This window comes from Orycteropus afer, unplaced genomic scaffold (genome assembly GCF_000298275.1).
Source record: "Orycteropus afer afer isolate SDZICR_OR568_19922 unplaced genomic scaffold, OryAfe1.0 scaffold00057, whole genome shotgun sequence".
Taxonomy (NCBI): Eukaryota; Metazoa; Chordata; class Mammalia; order Tubulidentata; family Orycteropodidae; genus Orycteropus; species Orycteropus afer.
The window spans coordinates 12,135,121-12,147,275 of record NW_006921644.1 but is presented as its reverse complement, the minus strand read 5'-3'; the positions used below and the strand labels follow the sequence as shown (position 1 = coordinate 12,147,275).

General features: G+C 54.6%; 1 protein-coding gene across 1 annotated transcript in view; it reads right to left on the bottom strand.

Moving 5' to 3' along the window:
• ZC3H18 (zinc finger CCCH-type containing 18) overlaps positions 1 to 12,155 on the bottom strand; it is a 46,018-nt gene that overhangs the window by 30,441 nt on the left and 3,422 nt on the right. The window contains exons 2-3 of the mRNA XM_042780732.1: positions 8,115 to 8,199; positions 7,359 to 7,433 (exon numbers count right to left, since the gene is read on the bottom strand). Of these exons, the coding sequence (XP_042636666.1) occupies positions 7,359 to 7,433; positions 8,115 to 8,199 (160 nt within the window). The remainder of the gene's footprint in view (positions 1 to 7,358; positions 7,434 to 8,114; positions 8,200 to 12,155) is intronic.

Here is a 12,155-nt window from a genome sequence, read left to right as displayed (position 1 = left end):
TGTGATGCGCACACGCCGTCCCGCCCCGTGCCTGCACCCGAGTGTGTGATGCGCACACGCCGTCCCGCCCCGTGCCTGCACCCGAGTGTGTGATGTGCACACGCCGTCCCACCCGTGCCTGCACCCGAGTGTGTGCTGATGCGCACACGCCGTCCCGCCCCGTGCCTGTACCCGAGTGTGTACTGATGCGCACACGCCGTCCCACCCGTGCCTGCACCCGAGTGTGTGCTGATGTGCACACTCCATACCGCCCTGTGTCTGCAGTGGTCCTGCTGGAGCAGCTGACACCACCCTCTTGCAGCTGTCTACCATGCACTAAGAGCACTTGTGCCACATTAGAATCTTAAACAGCCTGCTGGTGACCACGTGGTGCGAGTCTTACTAAACAACCTTTGATCCCCCTTTGCTGCTACTGGTAACTCAGGAGAGGTAATAAACGCAGAGACAATCAAAACAAAGTAGGAAACTTTAAAGTGCTGTGCACTTCATGAAAGGCAGGCCAACTCTAACAAGATCGGATGATCAAATCTGAGGGAAAGACGTTACTCTGACAGATGGGAGACCTGGTGTCACGCAGCACATCACGGCATTGCCAACACAACAGCAGGAGCCCGGGAGCACCCTGGGTCATCTCTGGGAGCTGAGGTGCTCGCCAAAGCTTGTAGCATGTGGAGATGTTTTAACCTCCTCAGGGAGTACCCGCCACAGTGGCTGATGGGATTAGAACAGTTTCCTGGCTGCTGTTCTCTGAATAACAGCTACTAGAAACTCATGGTTCTCTAACTTCCTGGAGGCACTCAGGTGGTGCAGTGGCGAAAGCATTCAGCTGCTAACCAAAAGGTTGACAGTTCAGATCCACCATCTGCCCCACAGGGAAAAGATGAGGCAGTCAGCTTCTGCGAAGATTGACAGCCTTGGAGACCCTGTGGGGCAGAATGGACTCCACGGCAGTGGGTGTGGTTTGGGCTTTGCTTCTGTGAAGATTGACAGCCTTGGAGACCCTGTGGGGCAGTTCCTCTCTGTCCTCCAGGGGCACTGTGGGTCGGAATCAATGCGTTGGCAGTGGGTTATTGGTATCAGAAGCTAAAAAAAGTTATTATTTTAAAACAATAAGAAGCGTAGTCTATGTTAACACAAACATGTTATGAAAAATAACTTTCAATAAAACTGGGGCAAAGAGCAGAGGGCCTTTCCACCTGGCTCTGATTCACTCGGTGGTGCGGCTGGTTCTGTTGACGTGTATGAAGAAACCGTGACCTCACACAAGGACGCAGGCGGAAAACGGGCGAGCGTGCCCACAGCCTCTGACAGGCCAGCAGCGTCGGCAGGGGAAGGCGTCTTCCCCGTCAGCTATAACCTGGGATCTGCAGTCCGTGACCTTCTCAGAGGTTCCACCAGCCATCTTGAATTCTGAGGGTTCTTTGCCCTGGGGTGCTGCCAAGGTCCCAGGGGTGGGGACCAGTCTGAGCTGGCGAACTTCACCACAAGCACCAAATGCCACCCTGCTCTCCTTGAAAGGCAGGTTCACTGTGCCGATTTCTGAGAAAGCATCTGCACAGTCCTCAAGCCTGAGCAAGTGACGCGTTGTTCTTTCAAGTGCCAATGGCATGCACACCCATGTTCACCACAGCACTGTTTACAACAGCCAAAAGATGGAAACAACCTAGGTGTCCATCCACTGAGGAATGGATAACCAAACTGTGGTACATACACACAGTGGAATACTATGCAACCCTAAAGAATAACCTAGAATCTGCAAAACACCACATAATGTGGATGAACTTGGAAGACATTATGCCTAGTGAAGTAAGTCAATCACGGAAGGACAGATTGTATTAGTCCGTTATTGTAAAAGTCAAGGAAAGGTTTATCTACAGAATGAAATTTTCTTTGTTGGTTACCAGGGGTGGGAGGGGAGGGGAGGGAATACTGTTAGAGAGAGAGAGATAAGTATTGATTTGGGTGAACAGAAGGGCAATGTACCAAATGTGAGTGATCAACATGATGGCATTGAGGAAGAGGAAGACATAGAGAGGTACATGGGAGGTACAGACAACAAAGATGAATCCTTTTGCACATACAGTACTGCATTTTCAGTGACGGCAAACATGAGTATATGAGTGGATAGATGGGTGGACAGGCTGAACTATTAGGTATATCTATGAAGCGGGGAGTGTACCCGAGACCATGTATAGGGTTGGCAGACAATGGTTCTATAAGTGTATTTCTATGATCTGAATTCCCAGCTGTACAATAAAGCTGACAAGGGACAAGGCTGTAGTCACTTCTTGGTCACAGCCAGCTACCCAGAGGGACTGAATAGTTAAACCTGTGGGCTTGGGACCATAGTCACAGGGATCAAGCTCAACTGGCATAACATGCTATACAAAACACTGGTCCACCTGCTACTTTGGTGAGTAGTGACTGGGATCTTAAAAGCTTGCAAGCAGCCATCTAGATGCAACCATGGGTCTCTCCTCGTCCAGAGCAAAGAAGAATGAAGAAAACCAAACATTCACGGAAACAATTAGTCCTAGCGACTGGTACACCATGCGATCCTCAGCCTGTATGACTATGAGATCAGAAAAACTATATGGTTCCCAGCTACCACTGTCAAACACTTAGAGGAAGATCTATGTAGGAGATCCTGGATAGAGAAGGAGAACAATATGGAACAAAACTCAAAATCATTTGGAAAAAAAAAAGGGACCAGGTTTGCCGGTCTGATAGAGCCTGGTGGAACCCCTGAGACTATGGCCCCTACTGTCCTCCAGGTCTGGAATTGAACCCACACCTTTGGCTTCCAGCCAAACAGAAGACAGGCAGACAGCTCAGGGGGCAGGAGTGCACGGAGGGATGGACACAGGGAAGAGGTGACTGTTGGGAGGAAGTGGGAGGGGAGCTGTTGCATTGTGGCGAATTGTGGTCAATGTCACGAGATAAAATATATGGGAATTACTGTATGGAAAGTTAATTTGCTCTGTAAATTTTCACCCAAACCACAATTAAAAAAACAAACAAAAAAAAGTACCAATGGAGTCCCACGGAAAGGGCAGCTAGCTCGGCACAGGTTTTTCCCATACATGGCTGTCGCTGTGCTATGCACCAGAAGGGCTTTATACACACGCTGTTCATCATACTGAACCCTGAAAAGATAAGTACTGTGGGATCTTACCGGGGTGATGGAGAGGGTCTGAAACCGAATATGGTGATGGACGCACAACTAGGGAAACTTACTAAAGATCATTAGGACGGTGAGTCCTATGGCACATCAATGAAGTTACCTCTTAAAATTGTATTCAAGTGTTGAGATAAAATTAAAATCACAATCCCTTCCTGATCAAAAGGGGGAAAATGCATAATAGAATTTCCAATTCTCAAGGACTCCAGACTTTCTGGAGCCATGGAGGCTGGATGAACCTCTACAACTATTGCCCTGTGATCATCTTTAAACCTTCAAGCGACAGTAACCCCTGGTCTCAAACCAAACAACAGTTTAGTTTCTCCAGGAAAGGAGGTGTGCCTCACACGCAGTGTTCTATACGGGCTCACAATGACAAGAGCAACTCTCAAGATCAGACAGGAAGCTCGGGGGATAGTGAGCCTGTTCATGAGGGACGACCTGGAAAGGAAGGTGAGGACGGCCACACTGAGTGGACACGGAGAACCTGCTCAATCGGTATGTTGGCTCCATATATTCCCAGCAACATGAAGGATTAGAAACAAAAGAATCTTGATTCTCACTGGGTCCCAAGGACATCATCCAGTGGAGCTGGCATTTCTAATTGCAGGGCACAGTGGTGGGGACATGCCTACTAGCAGAGTCTGAGTAGCGTGGTAGAAGCAACTCTGACCTTGGCAGAGGGGGACCACAGACCACACCCTGAGAATTGCTTTCACCAAGAGGGAACCAAGGAGCAGGAACCAGGAGGCCTTGCACCTGTGTGGGCCTGGTGTACGCCCTGGTGAGGGAGACCAGACGCCTACAGCAGAACACATGTAAGGAAACTGCAACTCCTTCGTGGATAGAATTTTGAACCTTGATGACTCAACGGAAACGTACTTGAAAAAATTATACCACGAACCAAGTACTGGGGCTTTAGATGGTTCCCAGACGCGCTCCCACACACCTTTGCTGTCAACGGCTACAACCATCAGTGAGCCCATCTGGGCAGGTCTACGACCGTGGCACATGACAGAGTGAAGCTTACAGGCACACACCACGAACCCCACCCGCTTAAAGCACACAGGAGGGCAGTTTATACCAGTATAGTCACAAAGCTGGCCAGCCATCCCCACCATCCAGTTCTAGAAACTTTCCATCACCCCCCAAAGAAACCTGTGAGCAGTCACTCCCCCCTGGGCCCCCGATGCTTGAAACCACTAGTCTTCCTTCTGCCTTTTTAGGGATCTGCCTCTTTTGACAGTTCTGAGAGGAGCCACACAGAACTGACCCTCGTGACCAGCTTCTTGCACCTAGTACAACCCTTTGCAGGGTCCTCCTCCACAGTGCAGTGACTGGGAACTTCATTTTAATGGTTAAATACAGCCCACCGTGGGAACAGACCATTCCGCACCCTTACATCCCCCACCGTGTGGCCCACGCTGCCCTCATTGTCACCTACCATATGGACCACGCTGTGCCCATCCGCTCCCCACCATTGTGAGTGGACCACACTGCACTCATCGTCACCTACCATATGGACCACGCTGTGCCCATCCGTTCCCCGCCATTGTGAGTGGACCACGCTGCACTCATCGTCACCTACCATATGGACCACGCTGTGCCCATCTGCCTCCCACCATGTGAGTGGACCACGCTGCACTCATCGTCATCTGCCGTACGGACCACGCTGTGCCCATCCGCCCCCCGCCATGTGAGTGGACCACGCTGCACTCATCGTCACCTACCATATGGACCACGCTGTGCCCATCCGCCCCCTGCCATGTGAGTGGACACTTGTCCATCCACCCCACTGTATGAATGGACAGGGCTCATCTGCCCCCCGTGAGTAGACCACGCTCATCTGCCCCCCACTGTGAGTGGACCACACTCATCTGTTCCCCCCACCGTGAGTGGACCACAATCGTCCATCCCCCCCACCGTGTGAGTGGACCCTGCTCGTCAGTCCCCCCTCTGTGAGTAGGCCACGTTTGTCTGTCCCCCACTGTGTGAGTGGACCACACTCATCCGTCCCCCCCACTGTGAGTGGACCACAATCGTCCATCCCCCCCCCCCGTGAGTGGACCACGCTCATCCATCCCCCCCACCGTGAGTGGACCACGCTTGTCTGTCCCCCCCACCATGAGTGGACCCTGCTCATCAGTCCCCCCTCTGTGAGTAGGCCACGTTTGTCTGTCCCCCACTGTGTGAGTGGACCACACTCATCTATCCCCCCCACTGTGTGAGTGGACCACACTCGTCCATCCCCCACCATGTGGACTTCCCAGGTTGTTTCTGATTTTTGCCTATTGTGAATGACATTGCTATGAATATTCACGTACAGGTATCTATGTGGTGTGCGTTTTCACCTCTCTGGGAGTCAAAGTCCCAGGCGTGAGCTGTGGGATTATACAGTAACTTTAGGGTTAGCCTTTTGAGGATTTGCCAAACTTTTCCACAGAAGCGACATCATCTCACATTCCTGCCAACAACAAAGAGCTACAACCCCTCCACCAACCCCACAAACTTCACTGTATCATCAGGATGACGCCTCTCGTTCCTTAAGGAACCCTGGTGGTATAGTGCGTAAGCACTCACTCCACTGCTAACTGAAAGGTCAGCAGTTCAAACCCACTAGCTGCTCCATGGGTGGAAGATGTGGCAGTCTGCTTCCATGAAGACTGACAGCCTCGGAAACCCCACAGGACAGGTCTACTAGGTCCTCCAGGGGCGCTGGGAGTCGGAATCAACTTGACTGCATTCTCTGGGTTTCTCTGATTATTGGGGGAAATAAATTAGTTCATCTCAATTCGACAGTAAGTGAAAAAAAAAGGTCCATCAAATAAATGTCCCCTAATAGAGGATGTGCCACTCCTTGGAAGGAAGGTTGGGCATTCCTACTTCCATAGTGATACTGCCTCGGAAACCCAAGGAGGGGTCGCTATGAGTTGGGGCTGACTCGACGGCACATAACAACAACAACAACAATAGAGGATGTGTTCTAGAAGACTCAGCTGTTCTCTGCTGCACTTTTGCAAGATGCTCTACAGAAGAGACAGACAGCAGGGAGGAGTCGACAGCCACTGAAATGAGCTCCAGAGACAAAAGCTCATCCCAAGCAAATACCAGCTCGTCTCTAGCTTCCTTCTGACCCCAGCTCAACACCAGGTGACTGTGACCACAGGCCTGCCGAGCGTCCGCCCGAGTCCGTGGGGCTGCCTCCCACTGCTTGTCCACCGAGGCCTCACTGGTAACGATTTTACTTCAGCTGTGTGAACTCTGGAGACGAGGCCAGCAAGTGTCCTTCCCAAACACCCACCTCAGGGCTCCGTGGCCCAGGTGGCAGACACCACTGCCTCCTAAGGGACCCGGCCACACTTGGAGTCATGCTGCCAAGAGACAAGATAGAGCACGCAGGCTGCCGGCAGACAGACTACTGCAAGGACGGGGAGACAGCCATGCAGACACGCACAAACACGTATGTGTACTACCCCTACCGCTTTAGTCACATGAGATGGCTGACTCCACGTGTTCCCCCATCATTAAGGCAAACACCTTTAGCTTAAGATTTCTGAATACAGGCACTTCAAGTACCAGGACTTCTAAAGACTGGTAGTAATTCCCTTTCTGACACACACCGTGCGTCCAGCTGTACTCCTCCACGGCTGTGCTGGTCACCGTGCCTTCTTTACGGCCTGTGACCCTGTCACTGGCTGTCCATGCCCATTGAGCCCTGCAGAGCCCAGCCCCACCCAGTGCAGGGCACAGGCTGCTGTCCGGCAGAGGCCCCCACGTGCACACACACGTCCACTGGCTTCTCCCAGAGAAAATGAAAACCCTGGTGGGGCCAGAGCAGCTACCGTCTCTCCACGAGCACAAGCCCAGAGGGGTGAGGCTGAGACCATCAGTCCCCAGGTCCCCTCACCCTTCCGCACGAATCACAGGGCCGCTCCAGGTCAGAACCCGTGGTGCCCCGCCTCCTGCCCTCCCCGGGCTGCCCGCCCCGCATGCCCCTTGCTCCAGCCTCACTTTGCAGCCCTCGCCTGCTCTGAGCACAGAGGTCCACGAGGCTCGCTGCCCCAGGGCCCACCCCGTCCTTCGGCTGCACAGCTGGGCTCTGGGTCCGGAGAAAGGGGGGGGCCTCTGGAGAGTGGGAACCTAGGGGCTGCAGAGTGAACAGAGCAGATTTGTGTACCTGGAACCTGGCCTCTGAGTGGTATGGAATTTGATAGTGGAGGTGGAGGAGGAGTGGATAATGACGGTACAACATCTGGAAGAGAAGTACAGGAAGGGGTGAGCGTTAGGGGCCGTGGCAGCCGGGCCGGGGACAGACGAGGAGACACCTGCCCACCTGAGAGGGGAAACGCAAGAACCACACCGGGCCCACCCTACTTGTCCAAGACCCTACAGGCCGACACGCTCACTTCCCATCGCCCGAGGCTCCCACCACAGCACAGGAGGTGCACTGTTCACGTTAGAGGTCCTGAAGAATGCAGTGCCTAGACCACTATGGGGGACTGCCTCACACTGCCACTGGCCACAGCTGTCCAAGCCGTAGCCACACTGCAGGACGGGCGAGCCCTCTGCACTCACAGGCCTCCCCCTGGGCCACCACAAATCCACTCCACACGCAGCAGCATGTATTTCGAAACATCTTACAGAAAAGTGGGGGTTTTCCTTATGGAGGTGGCAAAATGTCCAAGCCGACCCCCAGGGCATGTGGCCTCAGAAACATGCACAGCACTGTCTCCGTCAGTCGGCTGGGGGCCAGTGGCACTGATGCCCTTTGGGCCACTCTTTAAGGTGCTGCGAGGGTGAGGGCCACCGTGCAGCCAGCATACCCACCATCAGCACGTGCGCCCACGGGCCCGCGCCAGATACTCACAGGCGGGACCACAACCATGCGACCGGGAACCCAGACGCAGGGCTGCTGCGGGCCCCAGACACCTACCTTTCATGAAGAAGCGGCAGGTGGGACGAGGCCTCACCTTCCTGTCACTAGGGTCTTTGACCTCGCCTTCTTCCAGGTCATCATCCTGCAAAAGACGAGGGCTCGCTGTCATCATCACAGTGGATGACCACCGGAGTCGGCCCCGGCGCTCTGCCTGAGGGCACTGCACTCTGTGGCAGGCCTCTGAGCCCCGGCCCGCGAAGACCCTCCACACCACAACTCGGCACTCGCCCACGTGCACACGTTTCCCAAACCTCAGACTCCTCCCCCACAGGATGGAGACGAGCCCAAGGCCTCGGAGGCGGTAACTGGAGGAATGCCAGCAGCTGGGACACAAGCTGCTCATGGGGCCAATATAGGCGTGTTTCTCATCACTAGCCGGCAGGAAACGGTCCGAAAGAATTTAAGTAGGTGCCTTAAACCTGAACATGCCACTTCCCCTCACCGACAGTCTGGGAGGAGACAGGAGGCCTTTGCCCTTGCAGCCAGCCTCAGGGCGGTCTCCGCTCTGGCAGCCAGCGCTCCCAGCCTCGGCCATGTGCACCTGAGAACCAATCCGGCTCTCCCACAGGGGTTCTGATTTAAGTGGTGATGGGTGACTTCCGGGCCAAGACCAGGACCACTGCCCTGCATGCTCACCAAGCCACCCCCGCCCACCACCCCAGTCCCACCCACCAGGAGACAATGCTACAAGGGCCCTGCAGAGAAGGCTTCTCCTAGAACCAGCCCTGGCCAAGCAGTCCACTGCCCCCTCCACCCCACCATCTCTGGCATGTTCTGAGGATGCAGCAAGCCCCCCTCGTCCAGGGTAGACAGCCCTCTCCGCCACGCCCCCAGGGACCCAGCTGTCCCCCCCCCATCCCCAGCAGCAGCATCCGGGTCCCTCACACCGCTCCTAAGGGCTCCAATCTGCTCTCCACAGAGCAAAGACACTGCTCCAAAGCCCACCTGGCCAGGCCCTTCCCTCTGCTCTTTCCCGACATCTGCTCCTTCCAGACTGTGGTCCCACCCCTTCCCGAGGAGGCCCTGCCGAAGGGCCCTCACAACCCCCTCTGCCCCTTGACCCTACCCACTGCACTTTTCATGTACAGCTGTGGGCAGACATCCCCCGATGATGACCTATGGCCACATGTCCACCCAGTGAGCGCGTTCTCACTTGACGGAGCCGTGTCAGTCTCACGGGTACGTGTGTGTGTACACGTGTCTGTGAACACTTAATTACTGAATGAATAGCTGCTGAACCCAAACCCTGGAGTTAGGACTGCTTGCATTTTTAAAGCTAAATACCTGCATGATTTCTGCCTTCTAACTAGAGAGGTTAAGAGGGAACATTTTATAACGAAAGGAACAGGTTTCTGAGATGTCCACCCACAACATGCGTGTCTCTGTCAACACATTGCCCATGCTGCCTGAGGCTGAGCAAGGCGGCTGCTCCTCTCTGGTATGACACTGTGTGCTTGACCTCTCATGTTCCCCTGGCACCACAGTGCGTGACAGCCTTCGGGTGGCATTTCCATAAGCTGAGACCTAAGGTGAGGGTAGAATCTCTTTTGTTGGAGCTCTGGTAGCATAGTGGCTAAGACACTTGCCTGCTAACCAGACGGCTGGCGGTTCAAACCCACCAGCCACTCCTCAGAAGGAAAGTCGGGCAAGCCTACTTCCGTAGTGATACTGCCTCGGAAACCCAAGGAGGGGTCGCTATGAGTCGGTCCGACTTGATGGCACATAACAACAACAACAACATGAGAAAAAGCTAAACCAACCCTGGAGGGCTGAACCCAAGCCCAGGTGAGTCTCCCTGATCCACGGAGCATGAACACATGGAGGCCAGCCAGGAGCACCAAGTCGCTTTCAGAAACAGGATCCCTCTCCAGTGACTGGTCACTCTTAAGGACGTCTTCATATCTATGGGCAGTGAGCAGCATGTTGCCACACTGGGGGATGCCATGTTGCTGCTGGAAACCAGCACTAAGCAGCCTGCAGCGTCTGGAAGAGGCATGCAACACCAACACGTGCGTCTCAGCACCCAGTCCACTGCCCGCCTGGAAGCAGAGGGCACGCACACCCCTGCAGCACTGAGTTTAGGGCTTCCCCTATGATAAAAACGATCATAAAACCAAACCCAAGTCACGCCGTGGAGTCAATTCCGACCCACAGCGCACCTGGAGGACAGAGTGGAACTGCCCACAGGGTCTCCATGGCTGTCAGTCTTCACAGGAGCAAAGCCCAAACCACACTCACTGCCGTGGAGTCCATTCCGACCCACAGCGCCCCTAGAGGACAGAGTGGAACTGCCAACAGGGTCTCCAAGGCTGTCAGTCTTCATGGAAACAAAACCCAAACCACACCCACTGCCCTGAAGTCGATTCTGACCCACAGCGCCCCTAGAGGACAGAGTGGAACTGCCCACAGGGTCTCCAAGACCGTCAATCTTCACGGAAGCAGACTGCCTCATCTTTCCCCCGTGGAGTGGCTGGTGGGTTCAAACCAATGACCTTTTGGTTAGTAGGCAAGTGCTGATACAACCCTCAAGAACATAGTCTCCCGAGTGTTCAACCCACTCAGCACAAGGGCCTTTTAAATTATAGAGAACTGAACAACGTAAGTCTCTCGAGGAGTTTCACACAAATACAGCCGCAGAAAGGGACTCAGCCACTAAGCTCACGTGCTCCATTGCTGAGACTTGTCACAGCCAGTGTGTGCCGATGGGAATTCTTTTGGGCCTCCCTGCGCCTCACACTAAGACTAAGGTGCGCCTAATCCAAGCCATGGTATTTCCAATCGCCTCTTACACACGTGAGAGCTGGACAACGAATGAAAAGGACCGAAGAAGAGTTGATGCTTTTGAGTTGGGGTGTTGCAGAACAGTGTAAGAGTACCATGGACTGCTGAAAGGACTAACAGATCTGCCCTGGAAGAAGTGCTGCCGGAATACTCCTTGGAAGCGAGAATGGTCAGACCTTCTTTCACCTACTTTGGTCAAGTTGTCAGAAGGAGTCATTCCCTGGAGAAGGATGCCATGCTGGGGAAGGTGGAGGGTCGGCGAAAAGGGAAAGGCCCTCAGCGAGACTGGCTGACACAGTGGCTGCAGCGATGGGCTCGGGTTCAGCCAGGATGGTGGGGCTGGTGCAGGACTGCTGTGCCTAGAGTTGCTGTGAGTCAGAGACCACAACGACAGCTCCTCACACATGGATGGCCTTCTGGCCACTTAACCTGGACTGGGGACAGCAGACGTCAGAACACAGGCAAGCCCCAGCAGGCAAGTCAGAAGCACACTGGTGAGTCTGCAAGAAGGACAGAGACCAGGAACCCTCCGCAGGTGTCCCTCAGCCCAGGGCAACGTCAGAGCAGGCAGGGCCTCTACCACTTACAAAGCCCGCTCAGACCGTATGTCACCTGATGGAGAGCTAAGGCAACTGTACCCACTGGGACGCCTCTGTGAGCGCTTCTTGGGGCCGATGTGCACGCAGACCGAGGGACCAGGTCTACCCCAGTTCGAGCCTCCACACAAACGCGGACGCACTGGGGAGCAAGGGCAAGCTCCCATCCTGGCTCTGCCCAGCCCACCCGTGCGTAACACGGATGCCACTCTGCCTCTGCCTGTCCCAGCTGTGGTATGACACAGACACTATGCCACCTCTGCCTGTCCCGGCCATATGTCACATGGACACTATACCACCTCTGCCTATCCCGGCCATAGGCCACATGGACACTATGCCACCTCTGCCTGCCCCGGCCATAAGTCACATGGACACTATGCCACCTCTGCCTGTCCCGGCCATATGTCACATGGACACTATGCCACCTCTGCCTGTCCCGGCCATATGTCACATGGACACTGCGCCACCTCTGCCTGTCCCGGCCACGGTGTGAGGTGGACACTGCTCCACCTCTGTCTGTCCCAGCTGCGCGTGACATGAACACCGCTCCACCTCTGTCCCAGCTACGGGTGACATGAGCACCGTTCCACCTCTGTCCCAGCTGCGGGTGACATGAGCACCACTCCACCTCTGTCCCAGCTGCGGGTGACATGAGCACCGT